The sequence below is a fragment of the Palaemon carinicauda genome, chromosome 27 (assembly GCF_036898095.1).
Source record: "Palaemon carinicauda isolate YSFRI2023 chromosome 27, ASM3689809v2, whole genome shotgun sequence".
NCBI classification, from domain to species: Eukaryota; Metazoa; Arthropoda; class Malacostraca; order Decapoda; family Palaemonidae; genus Palaemon; species Palaemon carinicauda.
The window spans coordinates 34,450,888-34,478,387 of record NC_090751.1 but is presented as its reverse complement, the minus strand read 5'-3'; the positions used below and the strand labels follow the sequence as shown (position 1 = coordinate 34,478,387).

Below are 27,500 nucleotides of genomic sequence, written 5' to 3'. Positions count from 1 at the left end.
CATTATACAAAAAAAAAACTAAATCTCATAGTAAATAATTATTCTTTTAAACTTTTATGCGGTTTAATTTATCTATATTATCTGAAAATCAGTACTTTACATTGTTCATAAGATTATTCTTGAAATGATCTAATAGTAATATGAGAAGACAAAAAGTACATCGATTTAAAAAATGACACATGCGTTGACGGAGCCTAGATGAATCCTCTCTTTCTGTAGAGAGTTGATAATATGAAGTACCAACGAATTTAACATATCCTACAATGGCTAAACATTTTCTAAGAAGATATTCACTTGAATTTAAATGTATCATAATCTGTAAGTTAAAATTTTTCTTAAAATGATTAAATTGAATTCATATGGAAGTTTCATTTATCAAAACTCAATTCTATCAAATATATAAATGTTTCTTCCATTTTTATCATTTGTTTTGATTTATCTTTATAATCCTCTAATCTGAATCTCCCTAATCTTTTCCTTTTGTACAACTCTGTCCACAAGATTCTTTCCTGATTTTTTAATTCTTATAATTTGAGATTGTATCAAGTAACATATGACATGTTCTTCAACAACTGCTAACACATTTCCTCCAGGAAAATATAGATTTAAGAATAAATCAAATATTTTCAGGGTATCATATTTACTATAAAGATTTCTCTCTCTCTCTCTCTCTCTCTCTCTCTCTCTCTCTCTCTCTCTCTATATATATATATATATGCATATATATTCACATGAGAGAGTGAGCAACTAACAAAATGCTTTTCCTACTTATCTAACAAAGATATGTTTGTTTTCAGGTCTCATCTTGGTGCCTAACGGAAAGAGCCTGGGCATAAGCATGGGTGATGAGTGGACAACTACACCTGCACCAACTTCATCCTCACCCCTTACCACCGAACAGGTAAGATATCTATCTCAGTATCCATCTACTTGGTAAAAGGGTTTTTGTGTCGTCGCAATCAGCAAAGCTGTACAAGTCAGTTCCGCCCATACTAGGTTGGTTTGCTGTGAACGATCACGCTAAAGTCTCCTACCATCACCAATCCGCAGTGGCCAGCGCGATGAAAATGGCCAAAACCCAGACATGACTAGGGACATGTCTGAGGCCTTTGTCCTGCAGTGGACGAGAAATGGCTGCATTTGTTGTTGTTGTATGTATGTATGTATATATATATATATATATGTGTGTGTGTGTGTGTGTGTGTGTATGTCTGTGCGTGTGTGTGTGTGTTTGTACGTGTGTGTGCGTGTGCTTGCGTGTGTGTATATATATACACACACACCTATATATATATATATATATATATATATATATATATATATATATATATATATATATGCAGTATGCATATATAAGAGCGTGCGTCTTACCGCACGAGTAATTGTCAGTTTTTTTTTTTTTTTTTTTTGTGTTTGTGTGTATGAAAAGCAATTATATCCAGGCATTCTTGAATTGCTTCCTTCCCTACCCTATATTCTTAAGATACGATGTACTGCATCAAAACTTATAACGTCATTCCGCAACCGGGCAGCTATGACCTTTAACGTAATGAAGCCAAGTTAAATAAACCAATCAATTTCCTATAATGAGCATCTAGCCCGAGCTACGCACGAATGCGAGTCATTATAAAGTGTGGTTACTCTTCCCTCTGTTGGTTAATATCGTCCGGAAGGTTCCTCCATATTTGCCCCGGTACTATTTTTCGGATTTTTTGATTAAATTTACATTCGATAATAAGATTATTTAGGATTAGAAAAAGCTACGTTCTATTCTGGTAGATGATTTCTGAAAGATATTTTACCAACCTCATAATCATAATGGGATGTCTAGACAACGATGAAGTTTCCAGTATATTATGTACATCTATAACTTCTACAATTTTACGTCATTAATTTAACGGACTTCTCACGCTAAAGATAGAGAAAAAGCAAATATAAATCAAATATAACTTTAATCCTTCAACGTTGACGAAAGTTAAAACAAAAGATACGTTTAAGACTTTTATTCATTGCCTTATGGCTAAAATGGTCTTTGTGCAAGCAGTTTTCAATCTCTATACAAGATTGACGGATATGGTACACAAAGGGAGGTAATGAGATTAAGTAACAAGTTAAGGGAATTGACATGTGACCCCAAACGAATACTCTGTCATTCACGATTAGTAATTCGATATTAGCTTTCTTTCTGAACGCTTCAATTACTTGAATTACAGAAGAATTTACCAGTTGATGAAAGCAATTAAATTAAAACTATTCTTAATAGTACAAGCTTCAGGAGTTAAACTTTTTGTTTAATCCCATTTTACAGCCAGCATTCTATCCACATTTCCTCGGTACTCAAATAAACCATGAAAATTTCTGTTATTTTCTTATTGTATATGAAAGTTCCTTCACTTTAGAAAAACAAGAATTGATTCATTAAAAAATATAAACTCCACTTTACGAGAATTGCATAGATTTATTTTCAGGAATCGTTTCATCCTATTGGTAACTGCGCCTGTAGTTACACATCACATTCATATCAAAAGAATATGCAGGAAAATACACAATTGTTAAACTTTATGATTAAATGTCATTGGTAATAGGGGAGATTTGCAATGCTTTCTATTTCCGCTACTCAGAAGCTAAATTAAGATAAGTTAGAGTACATCTTATAAGAAAGCGGTAAGCATAGACCTACTCATAATTTATATTTGTTTAATAATGCGCACATAAATTTACATTGAATGTGTGAGCCTGCAAACGTTTTTTTTTTTTTTTTTTTTTTTTTTTTTTTTTTTTTTTTTTTTAATACCGGACTGACAATTGGCACTAGTCGCTAAAGATTCTTCAAGATTGAAGAACGTAAATTTTCTTTCTGCGCAGTTATATGCTCACTTGGTTCCGAGGGAGTTACCTGGGACCCGCACAATGTAAGTGACAGGCTTAATAAGTTTGATGTGTGTACATCAGTTGTTCTTGTCACAATTGCTTACTTTCTCTCACAAAAGCCTTAGAGTTATATGACACAAAATAATCTTTATAGACAGCAAACTTCAAAATCATTGCAAGCATTTAATAATTTCAATAGACAAATAGCCTCAACTTCCTATGACAAAATATACATTTATCTCCTTTTAAAAATATCAAACATAATGAATTACAAAGAAAAGGGTGAAGTGGATGTGGTGATGGGTGGTTGGAGGGTGTGTTACTGGGTTTATGGGTGGTAGGGGGGGGGGAGTTGTAAAATGCTTCAAAACATAAAAGTTCTCGATGAAATTTGCAAACCACACCTCGATAACCAAATAGCTTAACGTGTTACTCAAGAGACATCACACACCTACACACTAATTCCTTCGACTTCTTGTACAAATAAGCAAATTGCTATGTATTGTCAAAATGATTAAATTAAACGAAAAATAAATACATAAATAAAGAATATAAAAAGCAGATGAAAACGGAATAAGATTTAAAAGTAAAAAAAAAACACCCCCAGAACAGATGCTTTAAAACAGAACAACTGCGTCTTTTTGCCATTTACAGAGAACACCCTCACTGTCTCTGGCCCCTTCAGTTTTTGATTGACGGGGTCAGCTTTGAACAGACGAGATGATTGGCATTTGCATCGATGCAACGGAGCGCATTCTGGCGATTTTTCCTTTTTCGCTCCCAAAGACAAAATAAAATTCCCTCCTATAATGGATGGGAAAGCTTGGGAGCGTGGTGGGGGAAGGCTGCACATTTTCACAAAAAAATGAGCAAATTGTGTGAATTGTTTTTGAGGTATCTGGACACTAGCGTCGACCTGTGTGAATGATTTAAGGTGAATGCATGTTGAACATATGAAACGGATAAAAATGAAGTGGAAAGAGACTTATTCATAATGTAGATTAATCTTTAAAATTGTCAGTGAACCCTTTAAAGGATTTAAAAGTCGTCAGTGATTGGCAGTACAAGGGATAGGTCATTGAGTTGACACACAGTTGACACACAATGTTTCAAGACCAAACATACATACATGATAAGCTCCCAAGGTTCCTTTCCCCCATGCAAGGTCTGGGGAGGATAGGACAAAGGGTGCTGAAGACTCAGCAGGTATAACTACGTCAGCCCCTCAATACACATAATATCCTACCTCACCAAGGACGGCAAGGTTGTGATCACTAATGAAATATATTGAATCACGAGCACGGTTCGAACTCAGGACCTACATACTGCGAATGTCTTGACGTTTCCACTAGGCTACCACCTCTCTTAAGGAACTTATCCAGAATAATTGCAACAAACAAACTTATAAAATTCTTGAACGTGAAGGTATTTTTCAAGAAGCAAAATATTCAAATAAAATATTCTGCAAATTCAAGCCTCTCGGACATGAGAGATTAATCTAGTCGTGAAATGAAGGCAATTTGAAAATTAATTAAGGGAACCATCATATTTCCTTTGCTTTTTAACCAAACTACTACTAAAATAGTATTTCAGTCGTTTTTCCGAAAACACAAATGAAAAATAATAGCTTATCTCAAGTGATAATATAAAAATGCATCCAATCCTTGATTATCACCGATTCTAGAAGGTATATCAATAATTATATGACTCAAATACATGAGTTTTCCAGGAAATATATTAGATTCTTAATTAATTATGTTGATAAGAGCTACGATCAACAATCCTCATAAGAATGAATAACAATAAGAGGAATAATGCGGTCGGTAAAAACATTTCCATTGTGGCGTAGATCACAAAACGTAATAACCTCATTATAAAAATGTGGAAAGATATAATCATGGGTTCCTGGCAAAAATTTTCATGAGACTTTATCTCATATTAGAGATCAAATTCAAGTAATTCTTTATATGGCTTAAGCGACCCTATCGTTAACCAAAAAACATTGGGATGATTATCTTTTAATCTCTCTCTCTCTCTCTCTCTCTCTCTCTCTCTCTCTCTCTCTCTCTCTCTCTCTCGTTAGTCTGAGCAGTTTTCTCGAGGTTATGATGAAAAGCTTGTATGAATACTGTATTATGAAAATTACTTTGTGGATATGAATAAAGAGCACGTTCCCAAGGCACAGCACAGTCACCTTTTTCTTTTGAATAGTATCATCGAATAAAAAATACGTAGCAACACAGATAATATAAATAATAATCTATTGAAACGATTTTTCACAAAGTGGATGGCTTCTTTAGCAATATTTCTCCAGAGAAGCAAGCTGAATACGAAAGCTTATACCTGCTAAATCAGCGTTTTTATGTCTGTCTTTCTACACGGGTCAATTTGTAAAACAAAGCTCATTTCAGAAACCCCCAATGATAGCCAAAACTTCTGAAATATGGGAAGCGGTGACCATCGGCAGTTTTTCCCTAATTCCAACCAGCATCTAAGTTACAGATGTCCAGACGGAGTGGTAAATTCTAGCTGAAGGTCACAGAATTTTAGCAAATGCATAAAATGACTAAAAGGTTTACTGAATTCTAGCTGAAGGTAAGAAAATCGTAACATATCTATCAAATACCTAAATGGTTACTGGAACCTAGCTGAAGGAAAAAAAAAAAAAAAAAAAAAAAAAGTGAAGCAAATATTTCAAACATCTAGAAGGTTAATACAATCTGAATCATCTGCAAAAGGCTAATACATCAAGATTATCAGTTAAAGATATCCCGTAAAGATTACTGAATGCAAGCTGATAAATCCCGAATACTAGTTACAAATATATACCCCTTTAATGTTACTAAAATCAAAGATGATAAATCCAGACTGCATGTTACTGATACCCGTTACTAAATGCCAGCTGAAAAGCTAACTGTTACAAATACCCTTTAAAAATAGCCAAATTCTCGTTGATAAATTGCAAGCGATGTGTCAAAGAATACCCCTAAATTTTTATAATATTACATCAGATACATCCAGATTACCGAACAGTATATTGGGAGGAGAGTGATGGAAATGGAGGTACAGGGAACGAGAAGGAGAGGGAGACCAAAGCGAAGGTGGATGGACTGTATTAAGGATGCCCTTCGATCAACGGGATTAACCAGTGATGGAGTGCGGGACAGAGGTAGATGGAGAATGCTCGCCAGAAACATCGACCCCACATAGAAGTGGGAAAAGATGCAGTCAAAGAAGAAGAAGAAAATACATTCAGATTAACACAACTAGAAAAACCAGGAGTTTTAATAACATTTAATCCCGTTAAGGTTACTGAAACCCACCTAATACCAGTTCTAACTAACTAACGCCTGCGACATACGAGTGGTATTTTTCTTATTTCAAATTCTTGTAGGTGTTAATTCATCAAAAAGGAGTTGGTTATGTTCTAAACCTTGATGATAGCATTTAATCCTCTTATTTTCCTTCTTTATCTAAACGAGTGGGGAGAGACAGCGGTTCCTTAACGAATAATATTTTCACAAAGCTTATACGGAAAATCGTCTCTCATGAAAACGGTTTCTTGCATATCTAGCAAGTTTTTGTTGTTGCCACCATACATGACACCAAGCAAAAGAAAAATAAATTAATAGCTTAAGCCTTTTTAGGGTACATTCGAAATAATAAGATTATTACTTCAGACTTCAATTTTGCACCGGCAGCTTGAAGATAATAATAATAATCATAATATATATATATATATATATATATATAATATATATATATATAATAATATATATATATATATATATATATATATATATATATATATATATATATATATATATATATATATATATATATATATATATATATATATATATATATATATATATATATATATATATATATATATATATATATGTATATATGCATATATATATATAATATATATATATATATATATATATATATATATAATGAAATAAAAAAATACAAGTTATTTGACACAATGGTTGGCAATAATATTATGAAAAAGATCAGCAAACTTAAATAAAATTTGCATTTTCTAGAGAATTATTGCCTTTTCTCCCATGGGAAGCTACTTTGCAAATAGGTGTCATTCTGATCTATTAGGTAGTCTAATCTGGTAAGCGGCTACTAAAGCTAGCTGTATGCCACCATCGTCATCTTTATTATTATCACTATTATCATTTTATCTTTTTCATCTTTATTATCATCATTACTATTATCATAATCAGCATTATTGTTGTTATTCTTGTTGGTAATGATCATGTATTTTTTATTTTGTTAGGTCTGAAGAAGCCTATGGTTTCATTTCTCATTCACATGTATTTACATCTTGTAAAACAGAACATTATATTTTGCTGGATTTAGTTATTATCTTGAGGCAACGAAGAATTCCTAATGAGGCAAAATAACGGTTACACTATAAACACAACACAACCAAGAATTCATTTCCTTAATGACTTTACTAACATAAAAATAAATTGCTTACAGTTGGTCATAAATGACAATGCTAGGTGTGTCCTTAATGCCAAATCCTTTATTTTCAGGTGAGTGAACTCATCGGGGCAACCGAGCCGGGCATGCTCAACGCTACCACAATCACGTCGGTCGTCAATTCGCTGCCGGATAACTACACGCTTAACTTCAACGAAACAAGTTAGTAGTTCAGTTTAAGTTTTTTTTCATTTCAGATCCAAATTGATCGCATGTGGTTGATTTTAAGGGGCATTTTCAATTAATTTAAGGAGTGGAAGCTTGGGGGCATCTTGGTCTGGTGCCCATAACCAAGGCTCATATAAAAAGAGAATCTACTCGCATTGGTGAATACAATGGATAATTTTGCGTCTGTTTGTATAAGTAGTATTTAACCATATTTTTAGGTAGGTATCTTTAGATATGTGGATACACGGCCCCCATATTTACTGTACATATTTCTAATATTCGCGAGCAAACTTACTTTCTATAACTATGAAACGTAGATTGGAAGTAAAATCCACAAAAAAAAAAAAAAAAAAAAAAAAAAAAAAAAAAAAAAAAAAAAAAAAAAAACAATAAATTGTAAAAAATACATTCTATCTAACAAGAATAATGATAGTGACATTGATAATTCAAGTGCCAGTTTTGGATATCGGTTATTTTTTATTATTATTATAGGGACTGTCCCCCAAAGAGCAATATATGACTAACTACAGCATATTACAGAAAATGAGCAGATCTTCATCGCAGCTGGATACAGGCGTCACGGCGAGGGTCCTCAATTATGCTCTCCAGTGTTAATTATCTTCAACTGGGAATATTTCCAAAAGAATAACAGAACAGTAAAAGCCTTTAAGACATTCATGAATGCGTAGGCTTAAAATATTTATTATTTGTGAGTGGTTGACGCAAATAAAGTATTGACATGTATATTATTTAACAAGAATCAAAATCTTTAAATCCCAATAAGTATATACATTTCTTCTTTAAACCATCTAACATATTGTAATCTATGAATGACTGTAAATTAGAAAAAGACCAGAAACGGAATTCAGATGACCAAAAACACAAGTTATAAAAACACATGCCTAAATGACAATACATGAAACTGGTGAAAATGGCATTGTATGAGAAAATGCGACGATAAAGAAAAACTTGGATATATAGATAAAAAGGGACATAACTGACAAACACATAACTAGATGACTAGATAAGATTGGAATATATATAGCTACTAATAGCGAGACTGGAATTCATAACATTAAAAATGACGAAGATTAGAATACATGAGATCAAAAGAGACATTAATGTATCAAATAATATAAAGTGTCAAGATCTGAATACATCAGACCACAATTGACAAGATATAATATATATATATATATATATATACATATATATATACATATATATATGTATGTGTGTATTATATATATATATATATATATATACATATATATATATACATACACACACACATACATATATATATATATATATATATATATATAGTATATATATATATACATAACATATTATATATATATATATATATATATATATATATATATATATATATATATATATATATATATTATATATATATATATATATATATGTGTGTGTGTGTGTGTGTGTCAACCATATATCAACCACAATGACATTTAATATCGAATTCTACCTTTAGGCACGCATATCCACTGAAAAATCATTTATGATAAATGCTTCAGGCTGTGCAATAATTTGAACCTATGCCCTGAGTCGAAACAATGCCTGCACGAATCGAGCTATCAAGATGTATAGGTTCGAATCCTTGCCCAGCCAAAAGTATGTATAATTAATGAATTTCCAGTGAATATACATTGCCAAAGGTAGAATTCAATATTAAATGCTATTGTGGTTGATATTCACATTGATTATAACCACAAGTGTTAGTGATACATATTCAAATATTATATATACATACTATATATATATATATATATATATATATGTATGTATATATATATACACATATACATATATATGTGTGTGTGAGGGACAAAAATACCAAACATGGATAAACACACGGAAATCAGAGTAAGAATTTTGTGCATTAAGGAAAGAAATGTCAATCCGAATATCAAACGAATATTGATATATATCAAGGCTACGAACTTGGTCATATATATATATATATAATAATATATATATATACATATATATATATATATATATATATATATATATATATATATATATATATATATAATAGGATATTTGTCCGCTGCCAGAAACTTAGAGTCGAATTTATATTGGTAAAATAAATTGCATTTGTTCAGACCCTATCTCGATAATTAGTATACATTTAAGATTTATAGAATTTTTAGATATCTTATCTAAATAAGCCATAAATTTCGTATATTAGTTACTTTCAGATAATCGATCTAACTGATGGCCATTTAAAAAGGAGTTCAGGAAAACTTACTTTACTATTCTGGATTACGAAAATAACAGGCAGCCATTTGTTAGCAATATCAAATTCTAATTTGATACAAAATGTACAAAGATGAGAATCATCAATAAAATTTGGACAACAAATGGGCGATCATCTAGAAAAAATCAAAAGAGAGTTAACCGGATAATTGAAAATTACTAAAATCTTTCTCGAATGTTGCGAACTATTTATATGACATTTCCTCTTTTTGTAGATACAGCAGACGAAACTGAAGTACCTAGAGAGACTAGTCAGCCGCACCCGTGGGGCATCTTCTTCACTATTGTAGGAACAATGTTATTGGACTTCGATGCTGATGCTTGTCAGAGCCCTTCCAGAGCCTACCTTCTAGATGTGACTATTCCAGGTAAGTTCACAGCTTTTCCAGGACCTACCATAGATGATAAGGATGTTCAGATGCCTTACAGGGCATATCACTTAAATGATACTGTCTTACGTAGGGTCAGAAGCTTTTCAGAACTTGCCTTTTATATTTTACTTTTTCAGAAAAAGTCAGAACCATTCCAGATCCTACCTTCTATATTTTACTAATCCAGTAAAGGTCCCAACCCTTTCAGAACCTGCCTTCTATATTTTACTGTTCTAGCAAAGGTCAAAACCCTTCCTAAACCTGCCCTCTACACTGTAATGTTCTAGCAAAGGTTAGAACCCTTCCAGAATCTACCTTCTATATTTCAATGTTCCAGTAAAGGTCAGAAGCTTTCCAGAGCCTGCCTTCTATATTTTACTGTTCCAGCAAAGGTCAAAACTCTTCCAGAACTTACCATCTATATTTCATTGTTCCAGCAAAGATCACATTTATAGAACCTACTTTCTATAATTTACTAATCCAGCAAAGGTCAGAGGCCTTCCAAAGCCTACCTTCTAGATGTACTGCTCTAGGTAAGAGTCAGAAAGTTAACCTAGGAAAATTAGTTGACAGATCGAATGATGACAGGTTCATTCTGGGAGAATTTATTTATCAAATCAGAGAGCATACAATTCAAAGTATGTGGCATAAGCTACTATATTTTGTGCTATACTAAATGTAATACAAAAGTGTCGATATCTTGTCTATTCAATTCATGCATAGCCATTGATGACGTGTACCTTTACAGGCTATCCGCTATCCATTCAGTTATGGTAATTTTTGAAAGGTACTGTTTGAAAAAATAACTGAAACAAAGGTTGTGATTTTTTTTTTTTTTTTTTTTTGAATAATATTAACCAAACTGAACATTTGTACCATTAAAAGTTTTGGATAAAAAAATACATAACAACTTGGTTACAGAACCCAAATAACATTCATATTCTTTATCCGATTAGAATTTTGAATTTAAAACCACTCATGCCTAATAGTATTAAGTTCTAGAAACAAAAGAGATTTACTATATATGGAATAAATTAAATTAATTAAACGTCTTTCATAGTGAAATAGGAGACGGATGGAAAATGCAGTACGCTAATAATTAATAAACGACCATTCATAAAACCTTAACATGACTCAGACCATAAAAGGATTTGGTGGTAATAAAGATGCATGCAATAATTTTGAAATTAGTTTATGGGAAAGCCACCCACACTTCAATATCCAGAAAAGAAGACGTAATCCCAGAGTGCAATGTATTATTAGAACAGGTCCCAGTTGGTTCACCTCCCACACTAAAATGGCTGACAAATCAATTTCTGGATAAAATCCGAGAATGGCAAATTCGCCAATAAGTAAAATCCTTCATGAGATGAACCTAAGAATTGGACAGCCGGAGAGGGGGATGGAGAATGGTAGGGGATATGGACAACTGAGGAGAATAAAGAGGGAGGGGGGATACAGACCAAAAGTTTTAAGTAAACTTGCCTAGAGTAAATCCCCTCTGCTTAGCCAAAAGGCAATTCATTCCCACCGCAAAATCCCATTAACTCGCGTTTCATATTCAGAGGACCGTGTTCGGGAAATCTCTTTACAAATCCCTCGACGAGGTCTCTAGTTAGCCGGGCGAATTCGAGGCGACTCTATCCGGAGGGATTGCCTGAAGAGTTTACAGAACTGAGGAGAGAGATGGGCAGAAGGTTGAAATAACAGGGAATAACTTGAAAAGCTTGACAATAAATGATATATAAAGATATAATGGGCAAAGAAAAAGGAAATTGGCCTCTGGTTTGTTCAAACTCATGATCCATATTTGCTTGCTATTTTCATTAATGATATAACTTAGGATTTTCGCATCTTTCTTTCCAGCAATCTCATGGGAACTTCCTTTGGCTGATTTCGTCATGGTTGTGCAATAGTTCTCTTCCTACAAGATATTCGATACCAACCAAATAATTCTATATTTTACCGGGTATCACAAAACAGTGAATTAACGTTCATGGGATAATTCGAGTTTATCAAAGCTTTTACAATTCGTTAAAGAGATGGACTTAAGCCAGGCTCCAGAACCTTTTTTTAGTTTAATTACTTTCATTATTTTACAGTTAGTACATTGGATCAAATTAATGGCAATGCTTCAGAAATGAATTCTTACACATTCTGAAGACGTTGAACGTCAGGCGACACTTGACCTAGAGTTAAGCATTATAAATAAAATTTTCAATTTAATATGCAGGATATTCGTAGAGTAATAATATAATTATGAATCGGGCATCACAAGATTAAAGATTTGTCCTTATTTTTCGAACTATGTGAATGGAAGACTTGTTGACTGACTTAGGCTGTAAACTAGTTTTATAACTCTGATAGAATAGAGCATTGGTATTGCTAAAGTTATAATTATTCAACAAAGAGATTTTTGCGACAACGGATTTTTTTAAAGATTTCCTTAACAAGACTTAAGTTTAGATTCTCTGAGACCCTGACATTTTTTACAATAGTATTTTAAAATCTACATTTACTTAGGATGTGCGAATTGAAGACATACGCTTTTGTACCGGTTCCAGAAAAAGTGATGGAAAATTTTTAAAATTTAATTTTTTAATTATTTTTGTAATTGTGATGTTTCCATTGGAATAATCGTACCACAAAGATAGGAATTCCACAAGCACTGTCTAAAGCAATAACACTATAAACCATTCTCAGAAGACTAGGCTTGAGAGATCGCTTGTATCCCCAAAATTTTTACTCTGCGAGATATATAATGAAACTCCGACGATGACAAAAAAAAAAAAAAAAAAAAAAAAAAAAAAAAAAAAATCAATATCTTTTAATGGGAGTTTCATTTAGCTAATTCAAAAGCACGTTCTCACAACTTAAGTACCCGTGAATATTAACTTTTTCAACTTTATTTCGACCACTCACAGAAGACCACGCCGTCGGCCTCTCCACCTTCACCATCATGGCGGGCCTAGGAGGTGGTCTCGGGTATGCCATGGGCGGCATTAACTGGAATGTCACGTTCATCGGGTGGCTCTTGGGAGGTCAGGTCAGGGCTGTCTTCACTCTGGTAACCTTCATATTCATCGCGTGCGTCTTCAGCACCCTCTACTCCTTCAAGGAAATTCCTTTGGATATACTTGAGAAAACAACGAAAGCAGAATTACGAAAGGTTGGATTGCTAAGGCTTCGTTTACTAATAACCCGTTTTGTTCATTATTCATTTGTTTATTGTTCATTCGTTATTCATTTCATGTTTTACATATTCATTCAAATATTTATATATTTTTCATTTATTTAGTCGATATTCATAAGTTTAAAACATCTTGTATGAACGTGCAATACATAAAATTTATTACGCTATTTTACTTCAAGTATACTTTAGTACACTAATTATGGTATTCAAATGATAGGTCATAAAATGTGCGCCTGTTACTTTGAACAAAATATCGAAATCGTGTGTTTTATCCATTTCCTAAACATTCTTGCATATTACACCATTACAGGAATTAGCGACTGGGTATTAATCCAACGTTTCCACTAATACCATTATGATGAGAGAGAGAGAGAGAGAGAGAGAGAGAGAGAGAGAGAGGGGGGGGACATGAGCATTTGAGAGAGAGAGCTGATGAACATTAGCAAGAGACAGAAAAGAGAGAGGGGCATGAACATTAGCAAAAGAGAGAGAGAGAGAGAGAGAGAGAGAGAGAGAGAGAGAGAGAGAGAGAGAGAGAGAGAGATATTAGCAACCTTTGCCATTTTCAGTCTTTCTCCGACATCTAAACACACCGGGTAAAGCTAACAACGTGACAAATGTACGAACGAGAAAGCAAAGCATAATAAAAAAAAAAAGCATGACAGAGGAAGAAAATAGGAGAGACAGAGAACAACAAACACCAATAAAAGGGAGCTACAACGTCCCCCTGGGCTTAATAAAAAGAGCCAGTATTAAGATAGTAAGTTTTAGACTCGGATATGGCAGGATATACGGACGCTCTCCCACCCTCATCACTAGACTTGGCAAACACAGTAAATACCAATACGAAATACCCTCCCGTCTTCTAAAGGAATTCCCTCTGTGCAATACTCTTGCCTTGCAAAGGGGTCTTTATTTCTGTTTTTGTAGTGCTTTATCTGTGTTTGCGTTTGCTGACTGTACACCTGAACGCTAGACACGTGCACGTACATGCACACACACGCATACACTAGCACACAACGCACGGATGCACACGCATTCACAGAAACACACAGATATATACACGTTTACAAATTTATATTCATATATGTGTAATATATACATATATATATATATATATATATATGTGTGTGTGTGTGTGTGTGTGTGTGTGATATAAACATATTATATATACACACATATATATATATATATATATATATATATATATATATATATATATATGCATATATATAATCATATATATAAATATATATATATATATATATATATATATATATATATATATATATATATATATATATATAGATAGATAGATAGATAGATAGATAGATAGATAGATAGCATATGCATACTAAATTACATGAAATTTCATTAATCCCACTATAAATAATGTTATTCTTAGAAAAAAATAATATAAATTTCAAAATAACCTTACCATAATTGTTTCATAGTTCGACAAGAAATTATCACTTATTCCTGGAGCATTCTAACCTCCCAACACCATATTTACATTTCCTCGAAAAATGAGAGATAACTTTCCTGCAATTCAATTTGCATAATTTCTATTCATTTCCGTCGTGATTTGTTTATTTGCAAATCGACAACCAATCACGTATGAAATAGAAATCAATTTCTACCTCATCATTAATGATAACATTAATAATAACAACTAATATATAGTGAACTAAAGAACTAAATGCCTAAACTGGTGAGAGGCTAACTTTTGAAAAATCCGATTGAATTATTTATGAATATTTGAGAAGGCAAATGAAGTTAATTCTGGAAATGACTGGCGTAAAAGATTGATAAAAGTGTTAATCTTGATAGTGAATGGTTAAAAGGGTGAGAGGTTGCAAGGGTGGACGAATTTCACTGTCTGACAAAACATTAATATTATGACTTTTATTGCGATGAAATTTTCATAAAAATTATTCACACAATCTACGCATTGTTGAAGATAAAACGAATACTATTGCATCAAGGATATTTTTGGTCACGATGACATCTATGTCAATGAATAACTAGTATAATTTCATATAATTTTTAAGGGAATGTCCACCGAACAGCAGAGTCTTGACCCCCATGGAACTGAAGAAGGTAAAGGAGGGTATGGCACTATGGACCCCAGCCCTCTTCCCCGGCCATCTTCCTTGCCACTTGCGGTAAGTCGATCGATCCTTGTATTTAAATCCCTAAACGATTCCAATCTTGGATTGCGAACTTTTGATTAAAATGAACGTATACCCAATGCATTACTAACTATGAACTTGAATTAATATTTGTAGAAAAAAAATTTTTAAGACTGAATACTCACATATTTGTAGACATCGCTGGGATCGAAATGGAAAATTCTATCTGAAAAGATAGATAATTAAGGTTCTTCAGAACTTATGAAGTCAAAAGCAGCATAGCATCTATATGAAATACATATAAAGAACAGATGAAAGTTATCAAAAATACAATATAAATTAGACCTAATTAATCAAACAGATAAATCTATATCTACTTAATTGGAAATGGCTTAATATTTTTTTTATTACAGCAGAATGGCCACAGTGTCGAAACAGGAACAGATGCAGAGGGCTATGGCGACTACGATGGCGAAAAACCTATGGACCAAACTGAAAATCAGGAAACCTCTTTCAATCAACAGGTAACAGTTCTAACTTTAAAATCCTTTTCTGATACAGGAATCGGTTCCTATATCCTAGGCACAATTCCTTTTTCTCTTAAATAAATAAAACATCCCATTGGTGTCCTCGATCTACATTTTCTTTTAGGCCTCAAGACGGCTAAAATTTATGTTTAAGAATGTTTTTGTCAATATTATCTTGCGTCAATATTATGAAACGAAGCCTTCAATGTACACTCTACGTCACTTTTTGTGCAATGTCTAAATATTGCTTTAAAACTTTAATCGTCTATGGAAACCCTTAAAATAATAGATATTTCGCGTGTTCTGAAACAGAACGTAATGCTACACCTTTCAAAAAGTAACTTTTAAACCATGAAATACTTCATATCAGATCCAATGGTCTTCTAATGCTACCCTCATGAACAGGTTTGCCTTTTGGCAAAAGGCCCCTAGTCCTCAATGTAATCTAAACATTGCTTTACCATTACTCATGGACAAGCTAACATGCCTATCATTTTCATGACTGCTTGGAAAATACACAAAAAATTGACGCCCATAATGAACATGAAAAAAAGAATCATCCGAGGAAAAAAAAGATAATTGTCCTATCTCCTTCTAGGACCCAAAGCAAGTACCAGGTGAAGATGGAGTGATCCCAGAGGAGGGTGAAGCCGCTGTTCCAGGTGCTACTCTAAGGCAGTACCTACTGTCGATCGTATACATGCCCAAGGTGAGTGAAAGATCCCTTCAACCGCAAACTCTTGTAGATGTAGGTAAGGAAAACTGGATATTTGGATTCATAAAAAGAGTGAAATATATATATATATATATATATATATATATATATATATATATATATATATATATATATATATATATATATATATATATATATATACATACATATATATATATATATATATATATATATATATATATATATATATATATGTTTATGTATATATATATGTATATATATACACACTCATGTACATACATAGTGTGTGCGTTTATGTGTGTGTGTATGTATATATATATATATATATATATATATATATATATATATATATATATACATATACATATATTTATATATAAATATATATGTATACATATACATGTATATGTACATACATAGTGTGCGCGTTTGTGTATATATATATATATATATATATATATATATATATATATATATATATATATATATATATATGTGTGTGTGTGTGTGTGTGTGTGTGTGTGTGTGTGTATGCATAAAGTTTTATACATCTAAAGCTTCACCAATCCTATTTCAAACCCACTTCCTTTTTAGTCCCTAAGGATATTGTGTTTGACGAACCTCTTCTGTTGGAGCTCACTGGTCTGTTACTCCCTATACTTCACGGATTTCGTCGGGGAGGCTGTCTTTGGAGGTGACCCGGGGGTGAGTTGGTCCCTGCCTAAGCTTATAAATGTTAATAAACATTCCAGGATAAGTTAGGGTGATTTTAAGGCAGATATAAAATCAATTAACCATCACATTACAAAAAAAGTTCTAAAGATTATTTTTTTCTCCTTAATTAATAAATTAGATAAAATTCATCAAATATAAAATTTGAGTATTTCATCAATAAAAAATTTCCTCAAAACTATACCATGAAGTAAAAGATAAACATGTAGACAGTAGTTTAATTTTCCTGGTAATTTAGAATAAAAACCCAATAACACAAAACCAAAATGATAGAAACACTAGAGATTTAGAAACATATAATTTCAATTAATTGTCAATTCTCTTGAACCAAGAATGAAAAATGTAATAACGGATAATCCCACAATTTCCAGGCCCCCGACGGGACAATAAAGAAAGACCTCTATGAAGAAGGAGTAAGATTCGGGTGCTGGGGCATGGCACTCTACTCCCTCTCCTGTTCCGTGTATTCCTTCCTTATCGAAAAACTCGTCAAGACTTTTGGGTAAGAATTATAATTCAGTTCATGGCTGACAGGTTGAAAGGGTGGAAAAGTCAGGGTTGACGAATTCCAACGACTGGCAAATTATTGATATTAAACCTTGTACTATGATTTATTTCATATATAAGTTATCTACACAAAAATATGAACATGTGTTAATATTCTAGAATCAGTGAGAAGTATTAAAACGTATTATATGATGTGGTTTTCGTCATCAAAAATGTCTGTTAAATGACTATATTATTATTATTATTATTATTATTATTATTATTATTATTATTATTATTATCACTTGCTAAGCTACAACCCTAGTTGGAAAAGCAGGATGCTATAAGCCCAGGGGCTCCAACAGGGAAAATAGCTCAGTGAGGAAAGGAAACAAGGAAAAATAAAATATTTTGAGAGCAAAAATATTAAAATAGATATCACTTTGTATCTAATTTTTACAGAGCCAGGCCCGTCTACGTATGTGGTCAGTTGGTATACAGCGTGGGCATGATTTTCATGGCCTCTTTACGTCACAAAGCTGCTGTGATCATCTTCTCTTGCTGCGCTGGCGTTATGTACTCTACTCTCTTCACTATGCCCTACCTGCTAGTGGCTCACTATCACGCATCTGGACTGGTAAGATTCTATTTAGAATGAGTTCCAGTTAATAAAATGAAATAAAGTGAATTGTATCAAGAAACAGCCTAAAAATTTTCACAACTTGGCTAGACAAAAAAAGAATCGGGTAAAGTTTGCTTTGAAAATATCAGTCTTTAAAATATATAAGAATAAATTGATCATGAAATAGAGATTACAGATGGCTCTTTTACTTAAAGTTACGGGATTCATTGACCATACCCAATAACATTATAATGTTTATAGTTCATTTATATACTAAATAACATCATACTGTTTATAGTTCCCTCACTATGCTCAATAACATCATACTGTTTCTAGTTCCCTCACTATGCTCAATAACATCATACTGTTTATAGTTCCCTCACTATGCTCAATAACATCATACTGTTTCTAGTTCACTTACTATGCTAAATAACATCATATTATTTATGGTTCGCTTACTATACTAAAAAAAATCATACTGTTTATAGTTTACATGCTATACTCAATAACATTATACTGTTTATAGTTCACTTACCATGCTTAATAACATCATACTGTTTATAGTTCAAGTGTGAGGATGTTTGGTTGGTCACCAAGATCCGTCAGCTCTGGGCGCTATGCCGAGGAGTAAGTTTCCAGCTACTCGGAATGAACTTTATTAACAAATTTTTTCTTATGAATGACAAAATCATTGTTTCCCCATGAGTGTTGTGAAGCATGTTTTCTCGTGATAGCTACCTCATTAGTACTTTCGTTCTACGAAGCTCCAATAATTAACTTAACCTAGCAACAGGTTTTTCTTGTGATGGTGTCTTTCTTTTTCTCTATTGCAAATGTTATTTTACGGGTCTTGTTTTCTGCACTAAGATATCTGTACATGAAGCATGAATTTTCCCATTTTGCTCATCTTTGTAAACTGTTTCCGCGTATTTTACATTCTGGAATAATGAGATGTAATTCCTAATTTGAGTTTGGCTGTCAAAAGGAGGCTCTTAGGAAAAATCTCTCTCTCTCTCTCTCTCTCTCTCTCTCTCTCTCTCTCTCTCTCTCTCTCTCTCAATCTTGCGTAAGATTTTCTTGCATACATATATTTCTAGATTGAAATTAATGATTTAAAACATATCCCTTGAAAAATACCAATTCCTTTTTCACATAATTAATCCATGGGTGTTGGGTTAAATTGTCTTCAGAGGTTTCCTTGGTACCACTTATTAAATCTCTTGCTCTACAAGCCTTTCCTTTGTAAACAAATATGAGAATATATATTACAGGAAAACATTGTATTTTTTCGACTCTTAATTAGCAAGCTCCAACTGAGATATAACAAACCATTATTTCGTTCTAAATATTTGTACTACAATAGATAATTTACCAACTTTGTTCTGGGAATTGAGAATTTAAAACCAGTCCTCTTAGACAAATTTTAAAAAATCACTCTGTCTCGAAAGAGAACACACACATATATATATATATATATATATATATATATATGTACATATACATACATATATATATATATATATATATATATATATATATATATATATATATATATATATATATATACACACACATATAGACACACACACACACACACACACACACACACACACACATATATATATATATATATATATATATATATATATATATATATATATATATATATACATATATATATAGTATGTGTGTGTTACGTATGATAGTACCTGTGTATGTTGTCTTATCAATAATTACTTGTGATGAACATAGAATACTGCATGTAGCATTAAATGTTTATATTCTATACTTCACTGTTTTTATGCATTATAAATGCTTAGCTACTGCATCCTCAGTGGACTTACGACGTTTATATTACACATCTTTTACTAATCCCATTTCCTTGAAAACATTTACTGTAAGAAATTAAAACGCATGTATGTAAATCACTTCTTTTTATTTCCTTAGTCTTCACCGCAACGCTATTGTGTGTATTCAGCAGTTAACGGTTTTCATCGAATTATCTACCCAAACACTAACGTATCTAACTTGTGTAAAATTGAAATATCTATAAAACATTTAGAAAAGAATACACCACGTAATTTAAATAAGATAAAAGGCTAACATAAGGCAATCAGTAACGAATACAAACCATTATCCAACAACACAATTCCAAATATTTATTTTAGAGGAAATATTTTGACCTCTAAGTGAATATCATTATATTATGTATAAAACGTCATTCGCAAATCAAGCTACAGATAGAAGACTTTCTTTCAAAATTTTAGTAACAGGTATATGAAAATGGCCTTTATCTTTTGAAGTAATAAGACCACTAAAACTGTCTTGTGTTTACAGTTCAAATGTGAGTTATCCGAGGGACAAGCTGTGCTGGGGGGAGATGGACCAGATTCCCAAGTGAGAGGACTGGGCACCGACGTGGCCATCATCTCATCCATGGTCTTCTTGGCCCAATTTGTTCTCTCTTCTTGCATGGGATCTATTATAGCAGCCGTTGGATCAACCACAGCCGTTGTTTGCGCGGCCAGTTTCTTGGCCGCTTGCGGTGCTGTTTCCGCCACTCAAGTTGATTACCTAAACCTATAAGTCAGTTTTCTTTGGTACAAGTCCCTGGTGTAATTTCTGTTTCATCAAAAATGTTTACCTAATTGTTAAACGTGTCTTAATATAAACATCATTGGAAATAAACAATTGAAATTATAATAAAAATAACAACCGGACATTTATGAAACGGGATAAATAGCGTACGTCTAAATTATTATGGTTACCCACAGAGTTTAGTACCATTTTCTTTATTGTACTTGATGTTTTATTTATTAAAGAAAACGTGATTAAATTATCGGAGGCACTAACTTTATTTTCTTGATCTGTGGCAGGAAAATTCGTTTAGGATTACGAAAAAAGCTTATAGAATTACTTTAGTCAAATAAGTATTCATGAAAATGTAGTAATTTAGGACGCTGAAGAAGATATGAATTGTCTTCAAATATTCTAATGTAATGAATGTTCATATTAGCTTTAAGAATACAATAAGTAATTTTAGAGGTTCATGTGTTCATGGAAAATGTATGCTTCTGACATTAGATTAGGACACTTTTCTTCTTACAAAAAAAAGCGATATCTGTGTGTGACTCTCTGTATAAATGGAGTACTGCTTCAATGTGCCATGTGTTTATTTACAGATTAAGCAATTCGTGTACTTCATAATAGGATGTGAATCCTGTGCCTCAATAGACGATGAAAACAAATGCTTTCTAGAATAACGTAATCATTGTTCACAGAAAAATGTGTTTAGTAGGCTAAACGCTATACGGCTTAGTTTGCCCGTCCTGGCATCATTTGTGTAATGTTGCCTGTATCGAGAGTATTACAGAACGGTGGTTATTTCCAATATATAACAAAATATCATTTTACGGATGGAGATAAATGAGACGTGCGTCCTAAGCAATCAAGTCAGGATTAGCCATACGCTCATAGTCACATTTAATTTGATCTTTGGTGAAGAGTTGAATTCATATAATACAGAAACTTAATCATAAAAATATAAGTTATATAACAGCACCTGAATTAGATTTCCGTGTATAAGAAACAAAGGTACATAAACATACATCTGCATTTGTAAAATATGATAAATATTAGGTATACACACATTATGTATATATATATATATATATATATATATATATATATATATATATATATATATATATATATATATATATATATATATATATATACACACACATTAGCATCAAGTAGACGTGATGAAAATATCTTTTCTAAGGGTAAAACCAATCTATATCTAATTAAGGACATATACGGATGAAAAAATCACGTAAAACGGTGCCAACCTAAAAGTTTCTTACTACTTGTAATGCATCTGCTTTGAAAGGACTTGTTCTGGGTAAACAAAACCAGGATGGCCAAATAAAAAGTGAAAAAACGGCCCATCCTCTTTCATATTCACTAAACAGGAATCATATCTAACTGTTCTCTTTTGCCACAAAAGGTGAATTACAGAACGACTTTGAAGAATTTAGGAATCCATCTTTTGCCAATGACATAAACAGGAGTTCGGTTCTATTACCATAATCGCCGAAATAAAATTTATAAACCCGACATAAATTCAAATCATCAAAGATGTTTCATATTTTCTTTCCACTTTTACCATTTCATTTTGGCAGCTGTGGTGCGCTTGTATGTTGGAGATATTGTAGTGAAAATAATGAATGTATTTTACTGTAGAAAGAATATCCTAATAAAGTTGTTATTAATTGTTTACATTCATTTCTATGACCTAGTCATTACAAATTTTTATTCAAAATGAACTGTCGTGCATAGTTGATTTCACTGTTAACCTTAGAAAGACTATGGTCGCAGCCACTCTTTACGCAAGGGAGCCGAAAGGGTAGTCTTCATATGGCAATGGTTTGTAATTACTTTATATGCAAGGGAGCGATGAGGGGCCGTAATATAAGGGAGTGGTCTCTAGTGAATAAACTTTAAATTTGCATTTCAAATATCAGTGTGTTCCTAAAATACAAATCACTGCTGTAATTGGAGGTTTAGAGTAAGGCTTGTAGTAAGCAAAGTTTTCTCTTCCAGCAATTTAAATGCAATAGAATTAGGTTTCTGTAGACAATCACAGTTTCTAATCATAGAAGACTGGTGACAGAAATCCAGAGCAAGTCTGCTGTATCAACTAACAGATTAGGGATAGGAAAAAAATTTAAAATGACTATAACTCCTATCGGCTCCTTCATGGCAATCCGGGCGTTGTCTCCTACGTTGCCAAATGTCCTTCTCTGGAGTGTTCAAAGGCCTACCGCTCCTGTTTACCCTTTTAATCCCTGCGCTCGAATGTCTCCTGGGGCAATATACTGGACCTTTCTAGGGATTATCCCATACTACAGAGTTTCCGCATTCTCTAAATCAACTCGTATGTGTGAATTTATCTACCTACCTACACTCACAAATTCCATCTCGTGGAGGCTCTACCATTTGTTATATATATATAATATATATATATAATATTATATATATATAGATATATATAATAAATATAATATATAATAAATATAATATATATTATATATAATATATAATATATATATATAAATAAATATATAATATATATATATATAATATATATAATATATATATATTATACATATATATATAATATATATATATATTATACATATATATATATATATATATGTGTGTGTGTGTGTGTGTGTGTGTGTGTGTGTGAGAGAGAGAGAGAGAGAGAGAGAGATCCTGTGTAAATTTAGGCAGGTAAACTGAAATAGTGTCATAAAGATACATGGGTTACACAGAATTATCGACAACAATTAAATATATTATCTATACGTAGTATAGACGCCCAATTATCTTCATTAAGAGTATTCCGATACACTTTCTTTTTATATTCTCATGCCTTCTTTCTATGGACTTTGTTCTAGCTTTGCAATTTACTTTGAATATTTTGTTTTAGGTTTGGCACGTTTTTTATCTTCAAAATATAAGATACTTTTGCTTGAGTGTCATACCTGATGAAAAATCTCAATTTGTGTTTCATAGTCTTTGTAAGGATTTATCAAAACAAATAGATGATAGTTTTGAGTCATGAATGTTATACTGATAACGATACACAAGAATGCCAGGATTATAGAGATTTATATCTGCACATCTTTTATATTAAAAATATGTAACATTTTTTTATTTGTATAACGAGGACTTCCTTCCATGTTCTTGGTAGGGCTACAGACTCCTTAATGACTGACTGTTTTTGTTGAGCCATCTTTATGGAGACACACGCTGTTTGACATATTCATACCCTGAGGTCAGCTTAACGCCTGAGAAGGATGTGGCAGAGCTGTAAAATTTTGCTGCCACGTTTAAGAAGAAACGTGTAATTTTATTGTTATTAAAAGTAAAGGAAATTACGAGGGCATTTAATAATCGCGAATATTTAATTATTAATTAATTATATTTACATTTTTCTAACTATGCTGCCTCCATACACCATACAACGTGATGGTAATATTTGATATGGCATTGCCGCTCCCGGCCCAAACCCAGCCTTGTTCGCCTTAAAGGATCCGATGGAGTATAGCAGCTCAGAATGGTGAACCCATTTTACAATCTGGAACTAGCTATGGGTAACTGGAAAATATACTTCACACTCACAAAGGGTTTTACTATCTGTTCCCAAAGATATATTGAACCAAATTTTGAAGATATTTCAAATCTATAAACAATACATTTTCACCTCCTTGAGGTGCTAAACCTCAGTCAGCTTACATTCGAATGATAAACCCAGATATGATTCTCAACCATAATGGGCTTATGCCACAAATGCAGCAGAAATAAATGACGACTGTCAAACTTATAAAAGATATAAAGCCATTAAAATCTTCCTCTCTCGTAACTCGATTGGTTGTAAACTTAAGTTTTCTTTGACTGTGGACATTCTTATTCATGTAATAGAAATCCTATATATTGCTAGAGCAAATAGAGTATCGGTATGCTAGCCTGTGATACTCCTTGTCCTTGATATTTCTTTATAAAGTGAGTATTGTCTTGTACCAACCGTGTTTCACACAATTGTACATAATTCCTTTTGTATATATTATGCTTGTATCTTCGCTCTTCCCTCGCACTAAAACGAACATGAAAATTCATGTCTGGTTTTTCCTCTGTAATATTGTCTGTCTTGTGAACTTGTTATGTCCTGTTGCCTTGAGGTTTTGCATATAAGGAAAGTGTTCTACAATAATATAACTCAGTCATTTCCAACCTGCCTTTGAGTTCACAGCCTTACTCGGCGCCGTCACAGTCTGTTCTATCCTGAGAGATCTGACGTGTTAAAAATGCTAGAAAGAACAAAGTTAACCCCACTTATACCCGAGACGTGAATAGGTTTATGAATTCCTCACCTCCAAGCTGTATATGCTTTTTTGAGATCAAGGTACTGGTCAAATGAGGATGCTTCGACGCAAACGACTCAAAAATTTCAGAACGGATTTGTTGTATCAAAACCCTAAATTGTCCAGATGAAAAAAAAATATCCTTGCTTTCTAAAATCTATACGAGACTTTTGCACTGACATATTCTTCCATGGTTTCACATAGACAGCATGTCTATACGATTGGTAATTTCTTGCTGATAAAAAATTATCTTTATCAGGTTAAAATAAAAACTAATCATGTTACGTTCCCGAACTATTGGGTAACTGTGAACGCAATGTATTCTGTTTATAATGCTTGTGATAAAATGTTCAGTGTTCTTGCAGACATGCTTTACCATTGCATATGAAAAAACTTGATCGGGAAAAGGGGTTCAATCACTGAAGGATAGCCCGGCAGAGTCAAATTCTTTATCTGTAAAGGGGAAATTACAAGTTTACCCTAGTTTGATGTAAAGTTGAAAGTCTTGACCTTATGTAGATAGTTATTGATTACGGGGATAATTTCAAAATTATTAGCATACACTTTCAAAATATTCAGTTAATGAATAACTCGCTATCAAAATACTTTTTATGCATTGACCATTCACTTTTAAAACAGGTGGATGACTTCGAATAAACTTGTCAGAATTGGGTTTTTGGCTATCTTCCAAAGAACAGAAGTGGAAGTTCTATTAATGACAGAAGAAACAAAGTATAGCGCCTAGCTACCTTTAATGCTCTACATTCCTTTCAAATTATATTTCATCAAGCTCTATCAACATGGAACTTTATCAATCCAATCATTGCAGATAGAAAAAACTAGTATTCCACAACATGTGTACATTAAGTCCTTTTAGAACGGAGTGCATTATAGCTATGTGGAGAATTCCACTGCCTAAGATGATAATATCAACACTGTAGCTTTTCTGCGTGTCCTTTCACTTTATTCAGTCTTTAAATATACGCCAGTCTGCTTTTCAATGTACCACAGGGGTGACCTGTGTTCAGGTAGGCTATTGTTATTTTCTATCATTTTAGGTGTATTCACTTGTATATCATCCATCCATTGTTCTCCAGTGAAAATGGATAAGATGGGAACTTCAGTACATGACAAAAGACCTGTCCAGGTATGGACGTGTGTAGGCTCGCACGTGTTAAGGATCTCAGTACTACACTTTTACATTAATAACGATACGAATTTGCCTTTTCATTTCCGAAGACATCACCCCATAAAGGATACCTACTGTTCATATATCTTAGTAGAAATAATCATTGAGGGAGATAGAGGATCAACTCGTCCACATTACAAATTGCATATTTTTTATACTGTTAAAAATTTGCATTAAAAACGGTAATTGTCTGGCAACATTTATTCCATGATATTTGCCGTTTTAAAAACGGATATATTGACGTCAACGAGTGGATATTAAGGTCGCCTGTATTTTACTGAAATACGGTTGAGAACAGTATATTTTTACGGAGAATTTCCGATTAAAATTACGGTTTTTTCTAACAGTGTAGCAAGACAAATTTGTACTATTACTACTTGTAGATAAGTACATAGATCAAAAGGTCTCGGAGAATATCTTAGTGAACACATATAAGAATTACCTTCCACCATGACCTATTACCACCGAATTACATGATGTTATGTAATTAATGTATTTCATACGACACGGGATTATAAATATCCTGAAAAAAAAATTGGATGGCGGTTAAACATTCTATAGTGAGGAGCTTCTGTTCTTCATGCTTAGTTCTTAGACCTTGTCAGTTCCATTACAAGATAAAATAGAGAATCACAAATTTTATTTGCAGGAATTACAAGAAGTCTTCTTATCAAATTCCTTGATTTGCTAGAATTCCCCGGTAATTTCTTCATGAAAGATGTTAAAATGCTGTGTTTTACCTTTGAGTTAATTGCGAGAGGAGGAAGAGCCTTAACAGTGATTTAAAA

The 27,500-nt window shown here is 32.7% G+C and overlaps 1 protein-coding gene and 1 long non-coding RNA gene across 4 annotated transcripts in view; one reads left to right on the top strand and one right to left on the bottom strand.

Annotated features, from left to right (window-relative positions):
* The window catches only part of lovit (loss of visual transmission), an 80,949-nt gene extending 58,688 nt beyond the window's left edge, over positions 1-22,261 (top strand). The window contains exons 3-14 of one of the 3 annotated variants that reach the window (XM_068351009.1): positions 798-901; positions 7,428-7,536; positions 10,047-10,199; positions 13,127-13,371; positions 15,447-15,560; positions 15,944-16,051; positions 16,653-16,763; positions 17,346-17,456; positions 17,855-17,985; positions 18,432-18,606; positions 19,156-19,218; positions 20,929-22,261. In XM_068351009.1, coding sequence (XP_068207110.1) covers positions 798-901; positions 7,428-7,536; positions 10,047-10,199; positions 13,127-13,371; positions 15,447-15,560; positions 15,944-16,051; positions 16,653-16,763; positions 17,346-17,456; positions 17,855-17,985; positions 18,432-18,606; positions 19,156-19,218; positions 20,929-21,177 — 1,673 coding nt within the window. In that variant the 3' untranslated portion in view covers positions 21,178-22,261. Of the gene's footprint in view, positions 1-797; positions 902-7,427; positions 7,537-10,046; positions 10,200-13,126; positions 13,372-15,446; positions 15,561-15,940; positions 16,052-16,652; positions 16,764-17,345; positions 17,457-17,854; positions 17,986-18,431; positions 18,607-19,155; positions 19,219-20,928 lie in introns of all 3 variants that reach the window. The other 2 variants (XM_068351008.1, XM_068351010.1) reach the window with 2 other exon arrangements.
* The window catches only part of LOC137620670 (uncharacterized), a 100,184-nt gene continuing 88,331 nt past the window's right edge, over positions 15,648-27,500 (bottom strand). The window contains exon 3 of the long non-coding RNA XR_011040091.1: positions 15,648-15,753. This is a non-coding gene — a long non-coding RNA (uncharacterized lncRNA). The remainder of the gene's footprint in view (positions 15,754-27,500) is intronic.